The 23,902-nt window shown below is 40.6% G+C and overlaps 1 protein-coding gene across 3 annotated transcripts in view; it reads left to right on the forward strand.

Annotated features, from left to right (window-relative positions):
* ASCC1 (activating signal cointegrator 1 complex subunit 1) overlaps positions 1-23,902 on the forward strand; it is a 128,926-nt gene that overhangs the window by 30,191 nt on the left and 74,833 nt on the right. For 2 of the 3 annotated variants that reach the window (XM_015407685.1, XM_015407683.1), the window contains exons 6-7: positions 10,199-10,335; positions 20,528-20,647. In XM_015407685.1, the coding sequence (XP_015263171.1) occupies positions 10,199-10,335; positions 20,528-20,647 (257 nt within the window). The remainder of the gene's footprint in view (positions 1-10,198; positions 10,336-20,527; positions 20,648-23,902) is intronic. The other variant, XM_015407684.1, reaches the window with a different exon arrangement.

Raw genomic sequence — 23,902 nt, forward strand, 5'->3', positions numbered from 1 at the left:
GCGATAACACTTGAGCTGCGATGGCTCAAGTGGTTAAGACGCTGAACTGCAGGCTGTGGAAGGTCAGTAGTTCGGCAGTTCAAGACCCGAGTTGCCGCATGATGGAGTGAGCTCCCGTCTCTAGTTCCAGCTCCTGCCAACCTAGCAGTTCGGAAGCAAAAAATTGCAAGTAGATAAATAGGTACCACTTTGGTGGGAAGGTAACAGCGTTCCATGCGCCTTGGTGTTTAGTCATGCCGGCCACATGACCACGGAAATGTCTTCGGACACCGCTGGCTCTTCGGCTTTGAAACGGAGATGAGCACCACAACCCTAGAGTCGGACTCGACTAGCTTTCGAGCAAGGGAACCTTTACCTTTTTACCAGCGATAAAATATTTTATACCAGTTCTCTCTAAGTGCTTGACTTGCTGTGAATTTTATATCTTTCGTCCATAGCTTTTCCCATTGCTGGAATAAAATCTCCTTGCCAAAGTTTTGCGACCATTTCACCATATATTGTTCTGTTTCTGTGTCGTATTGTAAAAGGAGTCTGTAGAAATGTCATATTGTAAAAGGAGTCTGTAGAAATGTCCTAAAGATTATCTTTTCAAATTGAGTCAGCTTTCTTGATGTATCTCCTTCATGATGTTTATTGATGTGCCTGCTTGCTTCTTGAGGAGTAAATCCAAACAGTTGGAACACAAGAAGAATGGGGACTTCAGGCCTCTCCCTGCCAACTGACTGACCACTTGAGCTTTGAGCTCATCCTAGCCACAAACCCTCAGCTTGGCCACAGACACAGACTATGGCTGTGGTCACACGGCAAGCTTACTGCAATTTGATCTCGCTGTAGTTTTGATTGGGGATATTTTAAAACGGGTTCAGATGATCACACACCCCTTGCCCAACCGCTTGCATTGTGCGAGGAGGCTCCAGGCACAATTTTTTTAAAAAAGAAATCTTTGCGCATGTGCACATGTGCATATGTGCATACGTGCGCATGCAGATTTTTTTAAAAAAATTGTGCACTGAACAAAATGAACTATCAATGTGTAACCGAGCGCTGTTTTATGTGCGCTTGAGTGTTCATGCATTTAATATATTCGGCGCAAGATTGGTCATGTGCACAAAGGTGAAAGCCGGGGGGGGGGGAACTACCGTAAGAAGGATATACAGATGACCTAATCACATTCATAGCGATAGATGGCTATCCAGATAGGAGAAACTCTGGATTCACAGCGCAAGTAGTAGGAAAGTACTTGATTTCCCCAGTGCTGGAAAATGTGCTCAAAAACCGTGAGGATTGCGGGGGTGAGTCCGCTTCGATACGGGAGGCAGAATCAGCTGTCTGATCAGCCCTTTTAAATGCAATAGGGAACAGTTGTAAAACCCGATCAAAATGACCGTGTGACCATGACTCCGGTTATTTCTCTGGGCTTTGCAGCCTCTTTTTATGGTAGCTCAAGGAACAAGCCCTCACTTTCCTTTGGAAACTTAAACCAAAGCAAAGATCCTGATCCAGTTTTTCTGTCTTTCGGTCGACCCAGATATAGTTTAGTAGAGCTAAGGAGGCATCACCTTTGTGTCCATCAAAGAGTACCCGTTCAGAAGCAGCTGCCCTTGTGATAGGAAGATGCTTGGTTTGGAACATCCCCACATCTTTTGGTTGGCCCATGATTTGGCAGCCATTCTCTAAATTGATATCACCCTAATGGCAGCCACTTAGGAGTGGTGCCCACTACCCTTTCCCAAAATTCTAAAAGCACCCACAGGCTTGACAAGGTTTATAGAAAAATATTAGCTTCAGAGATAGGCCATCTCTCTCACAAAGCTGAACATCCCTGGAGTCTAATGCCTGTTAGTTGCCACATTTACTTAGACAACAAGTGACAAGAAATGCTCCAGGGTGCCCACAGGAGGGCCAGTACTTCTCAAAGGCCATCAGGAATCTGTCCAGATTAATCTCCCTTCAGGGTAGAACACCTTGTTCAGTCCTCTACCCCCGTGGAGGTTTTGAGTTCCTGTCAATCTAAACCTCCCCTGGGCAATATTGAACTATAACAAACAAGTCTTAGAGCTTTCTTCCATTCCTGAACTGTTCTGCACTGGATCAGCACAAAACACCAAGTAAAGCATATGTCCTGCCGTGTGTAAGAATGCTAAGTTTAACTGGGATATCCCCTGTAGTTGCCATGGCTGCAAAGTCGTGAGCTACAAGTCCTGAGAATCAAAGTTCTGATTCCAACAATTGCTACACAGTTTCAGAACTGCACCTACAATACGATGGAAGAAGAGTTAAATGCGATTTCAGGGGAACAGGGAGATTCAGGAAAGGTAACATTATCATAGATAAAAATTTTGTGCTGTACCAACTGATTAACAAATAGACCCAGGGCTCAAAGAAACAACTATATACAGCTATGTGATGAACTGGAATAAACAGTGGTTGAAATTATGGAGTACAAACTATTGTGATAAAGCATTTTAGCTACCTTACTGTTTAATTTGTTTGTAAATTATTTGATTTTCAGATTACATAGTACTGTTTATTTTCCCTTGCTGGCTCTATTGTTTGCTAATGATGCAGTTGTCATTTATAGATGTTGGTTTGAGATGGCTACTGAGACGTTATGTGCTGATTTGTCAAAGTAAACTGCTAAATATCTTCTAAAATTAAGATAGTTAAGTTTGGGAGCCCTCCTATGTAGCATGAGAGCTTACTTGATTGCCAAAGTAATTGAAAAAGTTTATAGCTTTAATTATTTGGAGGATGTATTTTCAGAAAGAGGTACTTAGAATTACTGTCTAGCAACTCCTATGCTGAGAGCTTTAAAAATTTCACATTCTTTGTTTTGTAAGACGTAAAAAGGGAAATTTGATCTTGCCATATTTTACAGCATATGTAGGGACTGTCTTCTCCTAAATTGTTTTAGGGGATTAGGATTTGCGGTCTGACAGAGATAGAATAACTGGAAATATCTCAGACTGGGATTTATGCCTATGACGTTTCATACTCTTATGTCACGTTTTATGTATTGCTATAAACTAAAAAATGGATGAAAATACATGACCAGAAAAATGTTTCCTGGAAAAAAAGGATAAATCCAAAAATAACTGGAGGTATCATTGCACAGTTAAAAGGCAAGCATGTGATATCAATCCCTAGAATCTAAAATACTGGATTAAAAACAGCAAAATAAAAATAAAAAGTAGACAGAGGAACTATTTTTTTAATCATGACATGGAGTTGGTTGGATTTTTTTTTGTCACTGTATATTTACTTTATTAAATTGATTGTATTCTTGAGAACTGTTTGCATGATTTAACTTATTTTTCTTGAGTTAAGGCTTTTTGATACTGAGATTCCAGTTTATGGCTTCTCAATATCTTGAGAGGCAAATTCAGAAAATCCCAGTAGAACAGTGGTTATGTATCTGGTAGAGCTTGAGCCATCAAGAACATTTACTTTATATTCGTTATGCCAGATATATAAAACCTAGGGATAGGTCCATAGAGAAACAATTTTAAAGAATCTGAGTGGCCAAGACCTCTGTCTCCTGTCCAGCTGAGACAAGTCAAACAAAAAGGGGCTCAGGGAGATCCGATCTCCAATCTCCCTTTTATTGATTAAAAGCAGCTTTTAAAGGCTTCTGATTTGGATCACAGCTGCGGTTCTGGGATGGAGAACTTTTACCCAGCACAATTTTTCCAGGGAAAATTGTGCCTCTCTCCTGTTCTTGCTATTCATTCCAAGGAGGAAAGCATACAGGTACTTATATGTTTTCCACTAGGGGAACTTGCATTGATGAAATCCCTCTACTCCAGCAGTAATGTGTGTGTGTGTATGTGTGTGTTTAGTGCCATCAAGTTGCTTCCAGCTTATGGTGACGCTATGATTTAATGGCCTCCAAAGCCCTAATATGAGGGGAGACTCTGATCAGGGATCTCCTTGTTTCTTACTTAGTTTGGTGATTTGTAAGGCTGCCAAATTTGCTGGATCTGTGAGGAAATTTGTCAAAACAAATGGAATGGACTGCAAGGGCGTACACGCATTTATGTTCTGCCTTCTTTTGTATTCCAAGGAAATTTTCATATTATGGGTTTTATTTCAGTTGCTGTGATAACCGTTGAAGCTTTGTGAGGATCTCAAGGGCTAAACAATGCCCTTTTACTGATAGGATATGTTTATTTTATTTTTTAAAATGTAATAACACTTAAAGATCTGAGTAAAGAGAGAGAGAGAGATTTAAAAAATATTTATTAGAAGGAGGAAGATCTCATAGGCTAGAATGACAAAGTGAGTGAAGAGAGCAATCCTAAGCAGCTCTACTTAGAATGGTGTTCCCTCTAAGCTGAGTTAGTGTGAGCTAGCGCACAGTTCTTAGCCTCCTGCTCACACATTTTTGTCTTAGCTCAGGAAGGATGGCTCCAGAGCAAACTAATATATGCAGCAGCCAGATCTCTTGCTCACAACTTTGATGCCAGTAGCTCACAAAGGAGAATTTTTGCTCACGGGACTCCACAGGTTAGAGGGAGCATTGACTCAGAATCCTACACGGGTCTACTAATGGTACTGTAATTAAACAAGGAATATGTCTTTAGGATTGCACTAGTAGTCTAATAGTCATTTTGTGTGTGACTTCCATGCTGAAATAAGAATATTCATGATGATATTGTTTACTGTTGGCAATTCATTTAAAACTTGTAGATTCCCCCCCAGCATTTTCTCTGCAGTGTAAACATGAAGAAAATAGTTCTAGATAGTGTCACAGAAACCTTGTAAACAGTTCTTTCTTCGCTTTAAACCTTCGCTTCCTTCATCAGTTTCCCATTCTTCAGCCATTCAGTTAATCCCATGATGTGAGGTAATGATGGTTAATTTGTATGGTACCAAATGACTTCATGTCCAGCAGAGGGCAGTGTTTAGAAGGCAACTAAATCGAATGTCTTGAATTAAACGGAATGTGTCAAATCTTAAATGACTCAACTTGGAATAAATTACAGAGATTTAAATAGAACTTGCTTCCTTCTGTACACATAAGTATGCTCACTTCTCAAGATTGTGAGAAGTGGACATCTTTTAGAGGCCGTAATTCTTGAACAATGTGTTGTCTCTTTCTATCAGAAATTAATTAAATGGAAATACAGTTGGTACTGTAATTAAACAATATATGTACTGTATTGTTTTTTGTACTTCAAACAGCAATTTAGTTGTGTGGATACTTGCAGTTACTCCAGAGACAGTTATCCCAGTAAAATCTAGGTAAATTTGGGTATAGGAATTGAGTGCCTCTCAAATCAGAGGCGACATGAAAATAAGTCTTCCTTTAGTTTTAAGTTGTTCTATTTGGCAGAATAGCAAATTGTATACTAAGCACTGGAAGAAGAATGAATGAAGTGCAAAGAATCTGAATTATCTATTTTGATTAATTGCAGAGTGATAGGTCTCTGAGGCCGGCTACCCTAGGCTGATAGTATTCCAGTAAGACTTACCTCTTCTCAGCATGGTTACTCACAGTATCATCTAAAGCACAGTTACACCATTCTAAGTCCATTCACTTCAGTAGATTAAGAAGGGTGTAACTCTACATAGGATGGCACTGTTAGCTTCACAAATTGGATGTAGTTGCAGCCTAACTTTGACTCTGGGACATTACTCAGAAAGGGTCAGAATCATGTTCACCCCATTAATTAATTTACAGCTGCTCTTAAAATAGACTGTTGAGCTTGGAACTCAATCAGAATGTCCAAGCTCCTGTTTTGTTCCTGTCATTATCTGCTTGTACTCATGGATGCCGCGTACTGTTCCTTTAAAACAATACAGGGTTATTAGTTGCTTATCAGATGAAACCTGGCAGCCATGTGCCAAGGATAGCAGTGTCTGATTACAACATCATTCCGTGAAGATTAGGCAGATGGGGTTCACAGTAAAATATCCATTTAAAAGAATGGCTGTTGTAGCATGAGACTTGGCTGTTTGCTGCAAGGGGAGAGCCACTTAAGTTAGAGGAAGACTCAGAATGAATGGTGGGATATAAATATTTTAATAGATGAATGAATAAATGAATAAACTTTGTTCAGTGGAGTGATAAGATCAGAGTAGGATCCACCCCAGAAACTGGAAGCCCTGAGGCTCATGATCTTTCTTTTCCAGTTAATAATTTTGCTTTCTTTAAGAGTGATTCTGGACATACAAGCTGGGTCTCTGTTGCTCATCAATTGCATCTGCTGGGTGCTCAAGTGGCCACAGTTTTAATACATTGCTGAATATAGATTGAAAGCAGAAAGTCAAGGCAATTCAGTGGCACTGCATTGTTTGCTAAGTAGCACATCGTGACCTGGAGATACAAAGAAGTGGTGTAAGTGTCTAAGCAGACGTGCAGTGCAAGGCCTATAAAAGTTGGAGGTAGTACTACGTTGAGGACTTTTGAGGGTGAGATGATAGCGGAACTCCCCCTAGTGGAGATTATTCCTGTGGCCCAACTCTGCCTTATATATGACAGTGGGCTGTGAGTTCGTTTTACCCGTGTATCCAGAGAGCGGAGTCAGAACAGACTCTCCTATTTCCCAAGAAGCAAGACAACACAGCTGATGTTTAAAGAATAAATGTTGTCTTTACTAAATATCGTTGATTTCTCAAGCGCACAAAAACAGATGCGTTCACACATAATTTCAGACTAACAATGAGGGAGTACACAGAAGGGTAGCGATTGATACTTATCTGATTCCAGGCAAGAAGTAAACTCTTCTCAGCAGAGAGGACAGGAACAAAGGTACTATCTTTAGGGACTCTGAATCACACTGAATGGTCCAGCCAAACACGTGTGGGTTCTCTTGGTAGCGACCCAAGAGAACACTTAAGAATCACCTGCAGTAGACTTAAGTTGCAAAGGTGAAATAGGAAATTGGATAGCTAACCCAGAAACAAAGGCTGTGCTTTGCCTTATAATACCTAGCTTTGGGGGGTTGGCACAGAGCCAACCTCCACCTACAATCCGTCCCCTTCTCTATACCTATAGGCTGAGGGGTAGTGACACATCTACCTAGAGGGGAGTGGGGCAATATTCAAATCTAAGCCTAAACTTCAATGGGAGCCATATGGTCAGGTGTCAAAGTTGTATTGCCATAGTAACCTTTGACTTGCAGATGCTGGCCTGGTCCAGAAGGTAATAAACAGGATGTTATCTTTGTGATTCAAACCAGATAAGGGTTACATGTCATGTAGAAACTCCTTCATGGTGGTCCCGTTGTTGTTTCCAAGAGTCCATGTGGCTGAGCATTATGGAGAATGTCTTCTTTGTCCCAAGGCAGGATGGGAAGGTATGGATGTGAGTGCATGTGCCCATTAGCATGCCTATACAGGCAGAGCAGGCCCTGCACACAGCAGCTTCCAGGTGCCAGCAAGCCAGCCAAAGCAAGCAAACTGCCAAGCACACAGCATTTCCCCAATCCCATACACACAAATACAGAGACATTACAGACATACAAGCATCAGCATAGCACAAATAATACATTTAAAGCACACTTGCCAACAGAGAGCTGGATTCTGATGTGGAATCTGGATGAAATTGTACAAACTTCAAGACCTGGATCAAGTTCTAAAAGGGAGTTAAACATTTGTAGCAATTGATCTGATGTGCTAAGAGAGTCTAAGGAAGGAATCCTGGATCGGAATGCTGTTAATTGAAGTTTTGCCTCTCTCTGCAGTTTCCTCTCCTGCACAGGTTGCTTAGCTCTTCCCTGGTGCTGTACAGTCTCTGGGTGGGAAGCTGTCTGTGCCTGCAAGATGAATTTGATGCTTCCTGGAAAGCTGCAGAAGAGAAATTCAGCTGCTTCAGCTGATAGTAATTATAATGTGAATTCTGCTTTCCCTGCCTCTCCAGGATTAGAGTGGGCTGCTCTCCCCAAAAGCCGCTTATTTATCATGTTAATGTATTTTTTGTTCATCAACATATCTGTGAACATTACATAAATTAAAATGAACCTCTGCCAGCAGTTGGAACATATCAAACCAATCTAACCCTCTCCCCTTGGCATCTCCCCAGCTTCTGACGCTCCGTTATTTGCTATGAACTAAATGATGCTAGTTCCAGATTAAGAGAAAAACTCATGAGGACAGCAGACAGTTCAGCACATTCTAAATGTGATGACATGCAGAAGGACTTCAGGAGCTTTTCTCTGGTTCGTTTTGGTAGCCATTGGCAAAATGAACATGAAAACGGGGGAAGGATGAAATCTAGGGAGCTCTCCAGCTTTTGATTTAGTTTTAGTTGAGTATGCAAAAGTCAGCTAAGTATTTACTTAATCAACAAATTTGCAGAGCAGTCCTAAACAGAAGCATACCCTTCTAAGCCCATTGACTTTAATGGACGTAAAAGGGTGTAACTATGTTTCAGATTACACAGTTGGCCTCATTGGTATTGGGAGAGGGTGGGAAGTTGCAGTCCTGGCGGCCAACAGTCTTCCAGTTGCTTGATAAGTATTTGTGGTTGAGGGCTCCCAAGTTCACGTCCAATAGGCTTGAAAACTGCAAGGCCTGGGCCACAGAGTGTTGGAGGAGACCCATTCTGTAAAACTGCAGTGTAATGTTGTAAGTTTGCTTCTCTCAAAGTGACAGAGAAAAAACTAGAAAATGAGCAGTTGTTGCTGTGTGCTTAGAAATAAGAGGGAGCCTGTCAAACTTCCAATAGAGATCAGTGCTATTCAGATTTACTTCTGCTCAAGGGGTGTGTGTGTGTGTGTGTGTGGAGATCCTTGAATTTTGGTGAGTGTGTGCTCCTAGAGAGGTGCCATTGCTTTTGCCACCAATCAGCCTGGTGGCTGTGTTTTATGAGTGCTAGCTGTGCATACACCTGGGAAAATGGCTTCCTTTTTAAAAAAAGGGGTGGCATTGTATGTACATCATACATGCATCGTACCATGAATGAAAATATGGCAGCTGGTTGCCGGCTTTGTTGTTAGGTCCCAGGTATCTGTGCCTCTTGGCGAAGTGCCTAAGAATTGCCACTCATCTTTTGTGGCACTGCTTCATTGGCACCCAGCTGCCCTGACACTGCTGAGGTGACCCCTTGCTCAGAGTGGCAGCCCTTACAGGGGATGGAGTCCCGCAATGCCTGCTGAGTAAAAAGATTAGTGGTGGGAGCGATGGGCCATGTTTTGTGTTGGTGGGCCACATGCAGCCAACAGGTCATATGTTCTGCACCCCTAGTTTAGGGATGTGAAATATGCCATTGCATGCCCGGAACAGAAGTTAGAAAATATTGTTATACTAGTGGATCTGTCATCAGTAAGCGTAACAAAATTGTCCTCATTTGTATGTGACCTAAAACCTTGTCACTTGTTTGAAAGCTATCTTGAGTGTTTAAACATTGGCAGAGCGCTCTCTGTGCTAACGTCAGCAGTGCAAGAAGGCTATCACAACTTACATTACTGTACATGTGGCATTATGCATTGCATTATTTCTTCAAATGTGACTTATAGAAGGGTACAGATTACCTGTATCATCCCCAATTTTTCCTAGGGTGCATTATATCTCAACTTTTAAAAGTGCAAATAAATTAACACGCTGGCAATTATTACTGCAGACTATCTGCTTTTAAACACAAGAGCTAATGTTTGTAAAGTTACGCAATCAGCAAATGATAGAGATGATGTTATTTAATTTGAACATGTTTAGCTGGACATTTTTTAGTTCATTGGGTTTTATCTGCCCTGTTTTTTGTTATTACCATATGAAAGTTTAAATATGCATTGCATCCATTGTGACTTGTGGTCTTCAGGGGCTATTTATTTATTTTAAAACATTTATAACTCACCTTTCCTCCTCCTCAGAACCCAAGACAGATAACTGTGCATCAGCTTTAAAAAATGTTACTTAAAACATTAGATCACAGTATACAAATTTTCAGTCCAGATGCCAAATATTTCTTAGAAATGTCATTTATGTGTCCTATGAAATGAAAAGGTTTCAGTGAAAGCTAACAGGGATACAATCCTTCATACCTCCAGGGGGTGCTCATTCCCTAGTTGTGGGGCAACTATGGTGAAAGCATGCATGAGTCATGGCCAACCATGCCCCTGAATGCGCTTTGAGCTCCAAAGAAATGCAATTGATATGCAGGTTCATAACTTCAAATATGCAAAGGGCTTTAATAACCTACAGCAGAGATTCCAAGCTGTGCTGTTGTCACCTGAGCAGTTTTTAAACTCTTTTCCAGGACTGTGGTGTCAGCAGCAGTCTATTCCAAAACCCAGCAAAGCTCCACATGACCATTGGGACACTGGTGCTCCTGAATGAGCAGGAAATCCAGAAGGCACAGGAGCTTCTGCAGAAGTGTAAAGAAGAGTTTGCTGAGTGAGTAAAGAAGAGACATGATGATAATGGGCTAAGATTTCGCCAACCACTGCAGCTCTTGCCAGAAGGAGACTGGTTCTAGCACTGAGATAGCATACTGGTGGTGGAAAGTGCCATCAAGTTGCAGCTGTCTTGTGGCAACCCCATAGAGTTTTCAAGGCAAGAGACATTCAGAGGTGGTTTGCCATTGCCGGCCTCTGCGTAGTGACCCTGGTAGTTCTTGGTGGTCTCCCATCCAAACATTAACCAGGCTGACCCTGCTTAGCTTAAAAACATAGAGAAGCCAGTGTTGGATCAGGCCAAAGGCCCATCCAGTCCAACACTCTGTCACACAGTGGCCAGAAATCCCAGGTGCCATCAGGAGGTCCAGCAGTGGGGCCAGGACACTAGAAGCCCTCTCACTGTTGCCCCCCTCCAAGCACCAGGAAGACAGAGCATCACTTGCCCCAGAGTCCCTATCTATACCTTGTGGCTAATAGCCACTGATGGACCTCTGCTCCATATGTTTATCCAATTCCCTCTTGAAGCCGTCCATGCTTGTAGCCGCCACCACCTCCTGTGGCAGTGAATTCCATGTGTTAATCACTCTTTGGGTGAAGAAGTACGTCCTTTTATCTGTTCTAACCTGACTGCTCAGCAATTTCGTTGAGTGCCCACGGGTTCTTGTATTGATCTGATGAGACTAGGCTAGCCTGGGCCATCCAGGTCAGGGCAAGATAGCATAGAGGGAAGAAGAAGTATGTCCCAGTTTGCAGCAATCCAGCAAGTCATTATTAGCAGTAAGCAAAAAGAGCACACCAAACAAAAATAAGGGCTTAATTGTATTTTGCTCTTAGTGCCAACCAGTTAGGAACATCTCTTTGCTTGTAATTTTGCTAAAAACAAGTCCACCAGTCATTTCTCTCTCTCTGCAGCCTGTGTCGTTTGTATGTGGGAGGGGGGAGATATTTTTTCCTGTAGAGGAGCATGAAAGTTGGGGTTGTTTTAACATTTTTTCACTTGCAGAGTCTTTGACAAACTGCTCTTTTTTCCTTCATCCCTGAGATGCATTTTCTGAAAAGAATCCTGGGCAGAGAGCATTGAAGAACTGTGAACTGTGTAAGAAAACAGCCCAGATCAGTGATTCCACAATTTGGGAGTTTCCATAATCAACCACACAAAATCATATTGAGAGCCAGTTTGGTGTAGTGGTTAAGTGCGCGGACTCTAATCTTGGAGAACCGGGTTTGATTCCCCACTCCTCCACTTGCACCTGCTGGATGACCTTGGGCAAACCATAAGTTCTGATAAGAGCTGTTCTTGAAAACAGTGGTTTCTGTCAGAGCTCTCTCAGCCCCACCTGCCTCACAGGGTGTCTGTTGTGGGGAGGGGAAGGGAAAGGAGTTTGTAAGCCACTCAGAGACTCCGAGTGAAGGGCGGGGTATAAATCCAATCACCTCCTCCTCCTCCTCTTCTTCTTCCTCTTCTTGATAGAATCTTGCATATTTTTCTTTCATTTGAGTTCTTTTTCTCCCAAAGACACATTTCTGTTTCCAGTATTTTTGCAAAGATTTCGTAGTGCAGTGATTCCTACCTTAGAAGTTAAGATCCATCTAGAAAGATGGGCTGTGATGCATCCCTGCGGTACTGAAAGGCTTTGGAGGGGGACTCTCCAAAGCAGGAACACTTCTCACGGCTTTTGGGCACACCTGAAGCCCAGTAGAGTGTCCAAGGGAACCATGGGACAGGGTGGTGGTGGTGGTCACAAATTTCAGCTGTCTACCAAGACCAGCCAAAATCTGAGGAGTTTTGGACTCATTGGTAGGTTTCATCTTCTGCAGGTGTTGACAGGGTAGTAGTAGCCGATGCGGAGAATAAGGCTGCATGGTAGACCACAAGCTGGGCTTCTCAAGATTTTGTTCTTGTTGCAGAATAATTTTTTTTTTAAATCCCTTACTGAAAAGAATAGCTGTAAGTCTCATGAATTCTGTGGTTATTCATACAATTGCATGTAGGTAAAATTCTCAGCCATTGTTTTAAAATGTGAAGTCTTTGATCTTTCATTATGTATGAAAGAGATTCTGCAGTTGCGCCTACTATTTAACATTTATTTAGTGCCAGCATTGTGCAGTGCATTATCTTGACATGAGGCAGTTGCTGCCTGGAAGGTTTGCAATCTGCATTAATAACAGAGGGAGTTTAATTTCCCTCTATTTCAGTGGACCTCTGTACTCACCCTATTTTTCCTCTAACTGTGTTGGCTTTGATGGAGCTGTGCATACAGCTCATGTCACTAACTATAAAAACAACTGGAATGTATTCATTGTAAACAGTACAGTAGGATATATAATGTTATTCTGGTACAGCATGGCAGGAAGCTACGTAGATGCCAGTTTCATCTCCTCAGCCTCCACAAGCCAGAGCCACGTTGGGGTCCAGAAACTGCTCTTTTCTGCTGTTGTGGTTCTTTCACAGTGCAATCCTGTGCAGAATTGCTCTAATCTAAGCCCAACGATTTCAGTGGGTTTAGATTGTAATAAGTCTGCATAGATTTGCGCTGTCAGTGAGACTATTGTAGTTGGGAGCAGCAGTCTGAACAGCTCCTGGTTAGGAACTACAAGCCCTTGAGGCCTCATTTGCTGGCTGGGTGCTGTTGTGACTGCTCACATAGCCTGAGCAGCCCTCAGGCATTCAGTGGCATTGTGGGGACCGCGGCCCCAGCAACTTGCTCTTCCTGTCCACAGCAGTAGAAAAGAGCAGGGGTCCAGTAGCACCTTAAAGACGAACAACATTTGGGGGGGGCGGAGCGACGCTAGGAGATGGCGGACGCACTTGATTAGAGCTCCCAGCCTAAACCTCCCAAAAAACCACGAAAATCGGAACATTTTCCCAAAAAACACTCAGGAAAGTTATGGGAAAACCTCTTAAAGGAAGAACAACGAAAAACTCAACTCAAAACAAATCAGTACGAGCGTACTTCACCAGGGACGCTGCAACTGCCTCGGCCGTTACTCAAGAACGAGACCGCGAAAACATGGCGGCCGAAAAAGCGGGAGAACCCCGGGACAGATCGCCGGAGCCGAACTCACCAATTACGAAAAAAGACTTATGCGATTTAAAAGATGACCTGCTTAAATCGCTTTCAACCATGGTAGCCGAGATCGTTCAACCACTACAAAATCAACTCAGCGAACTAACACGTGAGTTGAAGGAAACAACAAAAATCGCTGAAAATACAGCAGAATTGGCGCTAACTCTGCAAGAAGAAAACTAGAACGCCCAAGCTTCGGAAAAACAACTGACCGCAAGAGTGTCTTCGCTCGAACAGCGCTGGCGACAAATGAACTTAAAATTTAGAGGTCTGAAGGAGGCGAGGAAGAAGGTAAAGACCTTACACACTTTATCTCATCATGGCTGGCCAAAGTCTTGAATTTGGATGAAGGGAAAGCCCCAATTATATTAAAGGCACAAAGGCTGGGCCCTATGGCATCAGCCCGTAGAAACTGCCCAAGGGACATAATGGCGCAATTTTTGTATTCTTCTACGCGAGATAAAATATTGAGGGAGGCAAGATCTCAGGGAGCCTTGCCATACAAAGATGGGGAAATAATCGTGTTATTAGACCTCTCCGTAGAAACACTTGAGAAATGACGTTCCCTTAAACTAATTGCCACCAAACTGTTTAAGGCACACATAAAATTCCGATGGAGCCAGGCTTCGAATATACAAGTATATAAGAACGGTGCTCTTCATCAGGCCACAGATTATGACTCTGGAAAAAGGCTGCTAGCAACGTTGGGAATTGATCTAACAACAGAGGAAGAGGGAAATACTGAAGCAGCTTGAATATTTCTAAAGATCCTACTGGAACTGTGACACTGCTACTGAACTCAAGTTAAAGAAAATGGAAAAATTGTTAATGCTGTTTTTTAGTAATACGAAGCGATTTCTGATTTACTAGCTTTATAGTTAAAAGTGTATATTTATACACATATTAGTATTCAAATGGTTGCAATGTAAAGCTTGGGAATATCTAATGGTGTTTATATGTTGGAGTTTAAAGAATTTCTTTTTTTAAAAAAAAAGTGAGAGAGGAAAACAACTGAGAATGAAAGTATTAAACTGGCATTAGTGCAAGGTAGCACAATTTAAATAATAATGTCTAGGTAAAGGAAGCAGAAGAAAACACAACTAGCTATTATTTAAAGTCATAAGTTACCTGAGGCTATAGAGGGAGTTTGGGATAATTGTACCCACTGACTATAAGGGAAGCTAATTTTTATTGATATTGTAATAATAGTGTTACCAGGAATTCAAATAATTCAGAGAGCTAACATTAAGTGAGAATTAATGTTAGGAAGCACAGTTTAAAATTTAATTTTTTAAATACAGGTTGCTGAAGAGTAAGCACCTAATCAAGATTTATAGTTTTATTTATTAGGTATTTGATAATGGTATTCACAAGAATTCTAAATATTTGAGAGAGCTAATATCAAGCATGAATTAATGCCAGAAAGCTCTGTTTAAAATTTAACCTTGTAAGTAAAGGTAGCTGAAGTGAAGTCACCTACATATGATTTATAGTTATATTTTATTAGTATTTGATGTTACTGAGTGTGTTTAAGACACTATATTTATGATTTAAGACATATGTGATAACTTTTTACTGATTACCAAGTTGTAAGTCTTATTGAGATTAATACCGCACAATAACATAAAAGAAAGGGAAATGTTCTCTATTGAAGTCTAAAGTTATTAATACTGGAATGAACATCACAACTCAATGGGAGGAAGCTGGAAAGCTCGGATTAATTTTTTTTTTAAGGGAGAAACTTATTTTAACATTACCTCCACAATAGTTTTGGATTCCTTCCTGGTGGGGAGACTTAATTGTCACCCAGTTATTGTAAGCAGGAAGTGTACCCTTTTAGTAAAGGGTAGTTTTGAATTTTAATTTTACAAGTTAGTTAGTTGACAAATTTAATTTTTAATTTACGGTTAAGAAGTTAAGTAACAGAAACTCAAGATTGCTCAACCACTGAAAATATTTACTTGGAATGCTAAAGGTTTGAATAGTAAAAAGAAATTGTATAAAACCTCATCTTACTGGGCTAAGCAACGCCCAGATATATTATGTTTGCAGGAGACACACCTGAGGAAATCCACAAAGAAAGTTCTGACATCGTCCTGGTTTGATAGACAGTACCATGCAGCTGGATCGTCCAAATCTAGAGGTACCGCAATACTTTTATCTAAAAATCTTCCATTTCAACACACACACACAAAAACAGACCCTAGGGGAAGGTATGTCTTTATTAAGGGTATGTTAAGTGGGGAACCCTTGACTATCACATCCATATATGCACCGAACAATGATCAAATTAATTTTATAAAATCAGTAATGGATTTATTAATGAATTTTGGACATGGTGAAATTTTGATTGGCGGGGATTTAAATTTTATTATCAATCCTACTTTGGATCGATCACATCACCACAATAGAAAACCAACTAAAAAACTAAATACATGTAATACAGACACTAGGAAAGATTTTGGAACAGTTTAATCTCAAAGACATATGGAGAATATTAAACCCATCTGTGAAGGAATACTCATTTTATTCTCATACGCATGAAACATACTCGCGTTTCGATTATATCCTGGTCTCGTCAAACTTAATGCCACAAATCCATGATGCAGAAATTGGGACAATAAGCATGTCTGACCATGCGTGGGTCAAGGGTACTATAGGATATCAAAAAGGAGACAACATGGGGCCAAACTGGATGTTAAACAAAATTTTATTGCAAAATGATAGATTTACAAAAGAAATTGAGGATAAGATAAAATAATATTTCCATAATAATTTGACGGACGATGTGAACCCAACAATCATCTGGGATGCTTTTAAAGCTGTTTTGAGGGGACAGCTAATTTCTTTGACTTCTTACTGTAAAAAAGAAAAACAAAAATTAGGAACAGATTTGCAAAAATCTATTAAAGAGCTAGAACAAAAACACATGAAATATGGGGGGAATAAACTGAAGAAAAAATTATTTCAGGAACGTAAGAAATTAGAAATATTGGAAACTTCTAAAATACAAAAAAATCTACTATTTAGAAAACAAAAATATGTTACAAGAACTTCTAAATCTATAAAAACACTTAAGCACAAGGTGGACCAAAAACGGGCATCAACCTTAGTTCATGCACTGAGAGATCCAGAGGGCAAAACTCAGGTAATACCAGAAAATATAACAAGGGCTTTTAGTGATTACTACCAGCAATTATATACCTCAGATCAGGGGTCTTGTTGTAGAAAAAGAGCTGCCGGAGCTCATTAGCATAACTCATTAGCATAACTTATTTGCATATGCCACGCCCCCTGACATCACCGGAAGTGACAGAAGGCCACACCCCCTGACATCACCGGAAGTGTGTCAGAAGGCCCGGCTACTTACCCTCCTGCTTCATCCTCATTCCCAAACGGAATGAGGATCGAAGCAGAGGGTGGGGTAAAGAAGGGGCGGGGCTTCACCACGTGACCGCCCCGCCCCCTAGAGGTTCTCTTCCGGAGCTCCGTACCTGAGAGCTCCCCCCCGACTAGAGCCCTGCCTCAGATCATCCGGAACAAAAAAAGATACAAGAATATTTATCCTCTATAGGATTTCAAACCAAACCAACGGATGAACACCAAAGCTATTTAGATCAACCTATAACCAGTATAGAAATCACACAAGCCTTATCAAAAATGAAAAATAATAAGACCCCAGGAAGGGATGGAATTCCAATTGAGTTCTATAAGAAATTTCAATCAACCATAGTGGAACACCTTGAAACTATTTTAAACTATGTAATGCAAAACGGTAAAATGCCACAAACCTGGTCAGAAGCACGCATAATCGTTATACCCAAACCTGGTAAAGACAGGACAGTAGCATCCTCATACAGGCCTATTTCAATTTTAAACCACGACTTTAAAATTTTATCAACTATCTTAGCATCGAGACTAAACAAAATAATCACTAACTATGTTCACGAGGATCAAAGTGGCTTTATGCCAGGTCGGACAATAACAGATAGTATTCGCAACGCTTAATGTAATAAATTTTTGCAATCAAAATAAGATACAATCCCTCATCCTATCAACAGATGCTGAAAAAGCTTTTGACAGGGTGGAGCCTGGATATTTACTGGAACTTCTTAGAGTAATGAATTTCGGCCCATTATTTCAACAAACTATTCGAACCTTTTATCAATCCCCTGCAGCTCAAATTTGTGTTAACCACTTTCGTTCTAAAGACATTTATTTGACAAGAGGTACCAGGCAGGGCTGCCCCTTGTCTCCCTTGTTGTTTGCTATATCAATTGAACCACTGGCCCACGCAATCAGAACTGATGTAAACATACATGGAATACAATTAAACACAGAACAAATTAAATTGGATTTATATGCTGATGATGCAATATTTTATTTAACACAACCAGAAATTTCTTTGAAAAACCTAACTGTTCACTTACAAAACATTGGTACTATTTCTAGATTTGCAGTTAATTATAAAAAATCAGAAATTTATCCAATTCATATCACAGCATCTGAGAGATCATTGTTGAAGTCGAAATTTAATTTTAATTGGGTAACTAAAACATGGAAACACCTAGGTATAAATATTCCAATAAACTTAAATGACTTATATGTTTCAAACTATACTCCCCTGGTGGCACAAACAAAACTATCTCTACAAGATTGGAACAAACACCACTTAAACCTGATGGAAAAAATTAATTTAATTAAAGCAATACTGCTTCCTAAATTCCTATATTTTTTTCAAAATTTACCAATTCCAATCCCGAAAAAAGACATCTTAGCATGGAGAAACATGTTGACCAAATTTATCTGGAATGGAAAAAAAGCCAGAATAAATTATGTTACACTAACCAAACCCCAAAATTTAGGGGGATTAGGACTACCAGACCTGGAAAAATACTTTATTGCATCACATTTTAAGAATATTCACTATTACTCTCTAACTTCATGTACAAAAAAATGGGTCCATATAGAACAATTAGAAATCAAACCTAAACACTTAAGTGAATTAATTTGGAACATACCTAAGCAGCAGGAGGTAACGAAATTACATAATCCCTTTTTAAAGCATACCTTGCAAACTTGGAACAAATATAGACAAGTCCTGGCTCCAGGAGTTTCACCCTTAAACACGATATTTGGACAACCCTGGTTTACTCCTGGAACAGACAAACACTATATGTCAGATCTTAAAGCCAAAGGTATTCACAGGATCATAGACTTTTTATTTAATAAAAAAATTGGAACTCAACACCAGATAGAACAGAAGTACGGTACCTCTATACCTTGGATATCATATTCACAACTTCATCACATGCTATCAGATTTGATCCAAACAACGGATATCTATAGAGAATTAACATCATTTGAATTATTTTTGAAAGAACAAAGACAAGAGACGAAATCACTATTAGCAAAAATTTACCAATTATTAAGTACAAAAATATGGTCACAATCCACCTCAATTCAAAAAGCTTGGCAAAAAGATTGCGGAATACAACTTACAGATTCACAATGGAATCACATTTGGTCCTCAGGTGTGTGCTCTAGTAGACATTTAAACTTAAGACTCCAACATTTTAAATTACATGCAAGGTGGTACCTTACACCTAACCGATTATTCAAAAGTGGGTTTAAGCAAACGCCACAGTGTTGGAAAGGATGTGGGGAAGTAGGAGATTTAAAACATTGTTGGTGGGCGTGCCCCAGAGTACAAGAATATTGGTGTAAAATCTTGAACGAATTAAAACTTATTACAGGTCATGAGATACCGAACACTCCAGAATCACTCTTATTGCACTATTGGCCTGGCTTGAAGACTAAACAAATGATAGACATTATTTCAATTTTTTTGATGGCGGCCAAAATATTATTGGCACAGAAATGGAAAACACAAAGACTTCCAACGTTAACTCAATGGAAAGCAAAAATCTGGGATCTAATTGTAACAGACAAAATTGCAATGCAACTGATTGCACAAGACAATCCAAAGAGCTCAAATAACTTTATGGAGAAGTGGTTTCGTTTTTTTGACTACATAAAGAGTTGCCAACCTCATACCTTTAGCTTGCCACACAAATATAAAGACTTTGCATTCTTATGACACTGTTAGTTACTTAATTTGTTAAATATTGAAATGTTTGTTGATTTGTATTGTTAATTGAAAATTATAATAAAAAGTTATTTGCAAAAAAAAAAAAGACGAACAACATTTGTGGCAGGGCATGAGCTTTTGTGAGTCACAGAGTGAAGCAGTGACCCACAAATGCTCATCCCCTGCCACAAATTTTGTTAGCCCTTAAGGTGCAACTGGACTCTTGCTCTTTTCTACTGCTACAGACAGACCAGTATGGCTACCCATCTTGATCTATCCACAGTAGCATTGCTAGAATGAACCCAACAGCTGAGTCAGTCTGTTACTGGAACCCAGGGTGTGTCTAAGGTCTGAGGGAGCTTTAGTGGGGCTGGAGACATCTCGTGCTGCGTAGTGTTGTGTGAGTGGCCTTGCTCTAACTAGCTGAGAGCATAACAGAAGAATCAGACTGCCTGCTGGAATCTCTGTTGCAGTGGCAGAGGGGAGGATGAATATTTCTGGTAAAGTCGCGAGAGAGGCTACTGTAACTGAAGCAGCAGTGGGAACAATCACTGTTATGTACATGGATCGCCACCAGGGGTCCGCGGCTAAAGCAGGAGCTTGTTCCCCAAAACAAAGCGGACTTAGGATCCTAGTCCACCCGGAGTCCACCAATAGCACCCTTGCTGAGAGATTCAAACCCTCCAATGGGGACAGAGGTGTGTCGGATGGAGTGGCCTTGCAGGCCCATTTTGTATCTCTTGTTGTGAAGTACAATAAACACATCTGAACGCATGTCATGGTCCGAGATCTCCATGCGTCGAACCCAGTACTTTTCAATCACAAAACTGAACAGTGAGCAGTCAGCCTGTCTTCTAGGGTGGAAGCTGAATGGTATGCTGTTGGGAATTCTACTGTTTTTCATCATACAAATGGGAGAGGGACTGGGCTGGTGATTAGCTTTGTCATGTGCATTTGAGATCATGAAATATGTAATGGCCTCGTAATATTAAATATGAACAAAATTTGGTGTTCTTTTTCCTTCTCTAAAGTGCAATTGCTGGAGGCAAACCGCTAACTGTGGAAGTCGCAGGTATAGAGTACATGAATGATGATCCAGCTATGATGGATATTCTCTATGCAAAAGTCACCATGAAGGATGGATCCAACCAGTATGTTTCTTCTGCTTTTTCTGTGGTCATTTCCCCTCCATTGAGGTATGAAATGATATTTGAATTGGCAACAGTAATGCATCGGGAAGCCTCTCAATCTCAGAGTTTGATTGCTTCTGCCAAAGAACATGTTTCCAGACATCCAGGAGGTATTTCTATGTCTTTGTCAATAGAGATAGGTCTGTAATGAGTTTGCCCTTGAGTTGATAATGTGGTATTAAATGAAAGAGGATAATTGCAGAGTATCCACTTGGTGTGATTCTGCTTGATCTTAGTGATTCCTTCTCACCTGGCCATCAATTTAAGGACCTGGCTGAGAAAAAATTAACTTTGCTAGCCAGTGTCCATTCATCCGCTTGCTTAGCAACACAACTAACACAATTTTGTAGTGCCTTTTGCTTTGATTACATTTATGTCCACTGGGCATCATACTTTATAACTGCTGTGCTTGTGAAGCCTGCGGAAGCATAAGGGAAGAAGCACCACCAGGATGATGCAGCCTGCATGAGGACCATCCCCTTAGCCAGTTAAAGGACTGCGAATAGGCCGTGGCTCAGTGGCAGAGCATCTCCTTGGGGCTCAGTGGCAGAGCATCTCCTTGTCACACAGAAGGTCCCAGGTTCAAACTCCAGCATCTTCAGTTAAAAGACTCAGGTGGTAGGTGGTGTGAAAGACTTCTGCATGAGACCCTGGAGTCCGATGGATCAAGGGTCTGATTCCTTCATCATCATCAAGGCAGCTTCATGTCTCCAGCTCCAGACAAATGGAGGAGCGGAAGGTGAGCCCTCCTGGATCAGACCAAAAGTCCAACATTCCGTGCTTTCCCTTCCCCACCTTCCTCCTCAAGCACGAATCCCCCACCTTTCCTTCAGTCGCCTGAACTATAATTTTAACAGATACAATGCCAGCTTTAACAATGGCTGATGCTAACCAGGATTCTACCCTAATTATGATTTGGAAGCAGGGTAGCAAGAGCAGTTTCACTAGGTAAGTGTAGCATTCAGTGTCTGCAGCAGAATTTGGCATCCAGATTCATGTTGGAAAAAGCACATTTTTAACCTTGGAAGAAGAAATATTGGAAATGTATGACAGTACACAGGGAAAGCTGTGCAGCCAGAAAGCGACTGGGTAAAGTTTCCAGAGATAACCAGATAAGGGTAGTGGTATCAGGGCTCTGTGATTACCTCTTTGTGTGGTATCTTCCCCCTTTCCAGTCATCCAGTCCAACTAATGCTAGTTTCCATGTCTTTACCTCATCTCTTTATTCCTTTCTGCCTCAGTTCTTTGCCAACACCCCCCCCTTTTGGTGCAGATCTGAACCTTGGAAGCAGAATAAGTCATGCAAAATTAATATATGCAAATCTGTCCTCTACTTGTACTGTATATAATTTAGCTTTTCTTAGTGCAGCTGTGGTTATTAGAGGCTTACATTATATTGATTCATGCTGCTTGCTGGTTTTCACCCTCTGCCTTGCTTGAAATCTGTTTGGAAACTTGTAGTCCCTTCATGTCCCTTGGTGCTCCTGCTTCATGACATGCTGAGTCCTGACCACTCCTGCTTGGTCAGAATCTGCTTTGGAAATCCAGCAGATGTTCCATAAGTGGACGTATTGTTTTTGAGAAGAAAAAATTGAGAAAAATCAATTGCTCACACATCCCAAAGTGTTTAGCCCCCCCCCCGAAATCTCAGATTCTGTGACCAGAATGAAGTCAACAGGTGTGCAGTTAAAGTATTTAATTCAGGTAATTTGTACTAATTGTAATGCTTGATGTTCTTGTTAGAAGGACTCTGCAGCAATCACATATGTAGTGGGGAAAAAAGCCTTGTGAGGGTACAGAAGACACCGTGTTGGATTTCAGCAAGTTAAAACACTTCAGAAATTATAGAGTTAACTTTGTTTTGTTTTGGTCAGCAGAAAGTCACATGTGTTTTTTTGTACCCAATCTGTTACAGAGTGAGAGAAGCCCCCAGATCTTGTAGGAGGTCTTAGTAGAATGACCTGAACTTTAGCTTTGAGACTGGAAATCAATGTATTGGCTATTTAGCATACTGGGGTCTCTTCCTCCCTTTGTCTTTGCTTGGAGAAGAAGAAGTGCCATTATCGTAGTAATGTCCTAGCAGTAAAGATGCAGGAATCTAGCATTTGTTGTTTTGTTTCCCGTTTACCTTTTTCCCAATGTTAGTTCTAGTAAAGCTTCTATATTTTTCAAACATACACACGGACTCTGACTCTCATTCATTGTTCTGCTGTTTTTGTCTCTGTTTAAGAATATTTTTCTAAGACTAACTATTACATTGGGACTTGGAGAAATAAGGAGGAGCTCTTTGATGTGCTGAAATTCCATCTCCTGGCAGTTGAGCCTCAGCTGAGGCCTCTTTCAAATAGCTGAACTTTTGGCAGACCCTGCCCAGGTGTTTTTGGGCCTGCATGTTTAAAAACCCTAAAGATGGAGCAATACATTATGTTCCCAGGTTATTTTTCCAGCTCGTTTTTTTTTTTAATTTACATAAGGTGCTGGCGGGGGCAGACTTTTAGTTAGTGGGCAAAATGGCTGGATGGTGGAGGAAGAGATTAACTCTTTCTCCCCTCTCTGTTTTTGTTGTTGTTGCTGTCTGTTTTTGCTATATAAAAAAAAATGCCAGCACCATCCTGCTGCTTTTATCCATGCTCGGGGAAATATGGGTATGCAGCTTGGGAATTATGGCTTTTGGTGGGAAATAAAGGGAAAGAATCAAATAGTTCCCCCCTTGCCATTCTTCCTCCTTAAAGCATTCTGTTACAAAAATAAATAAACAAGTACGTGCTGGGAAAAATAATCATGAAACAATAAGTTATTTCACCCTGAGGTTCAAAGGATTCAGGAAATGCCCACTAGATCCTGTTCTATGATCGTGCACATGCCTCAACTAGGGTTCTGTCTAGTATAAGTTACGGCCACAAAGCAAACAGCATAGAGATCGTAATTCATTCATTCTGGAATAACTGCATCATAAATATGTGCAATAACATTTTTTTTTATTTTTATATCTACGTGTGAATGCAATATGTCAGATTTCAGTACCTCCCTGAAGGCTTTCTTCATAAACAGTCTATGATATATTATGAAAATTTCCTTCCCCTTTCTTCATCATCAGTAAAAAAAAAAGTGCCCAGTTAACTGATCGTGGCAATGTGAGAGGCAGATGTCCTTCCCAGTTTCTGTGTGCTCCTAAACAGCTGATTATATGAAGCAGAAGAATCAAGTTTCCCTCTA

Source organism: Gekko japonicus, unplaced genomic scaffold (assembly GCF_001447785.1).
Source record: "Gekko japonicus isolate JY-2015 unplaced genomic scaffold, Gekko_japonicus_V1.1 scaffold1627, whole genome shotgun sequence".
NCBI classification, from domain to species: Eukaryota; Metazoa; Chordata; class Lepidosauria; order Squamata; family Gekkonidae; genus Gekko; species Gekko japonicus.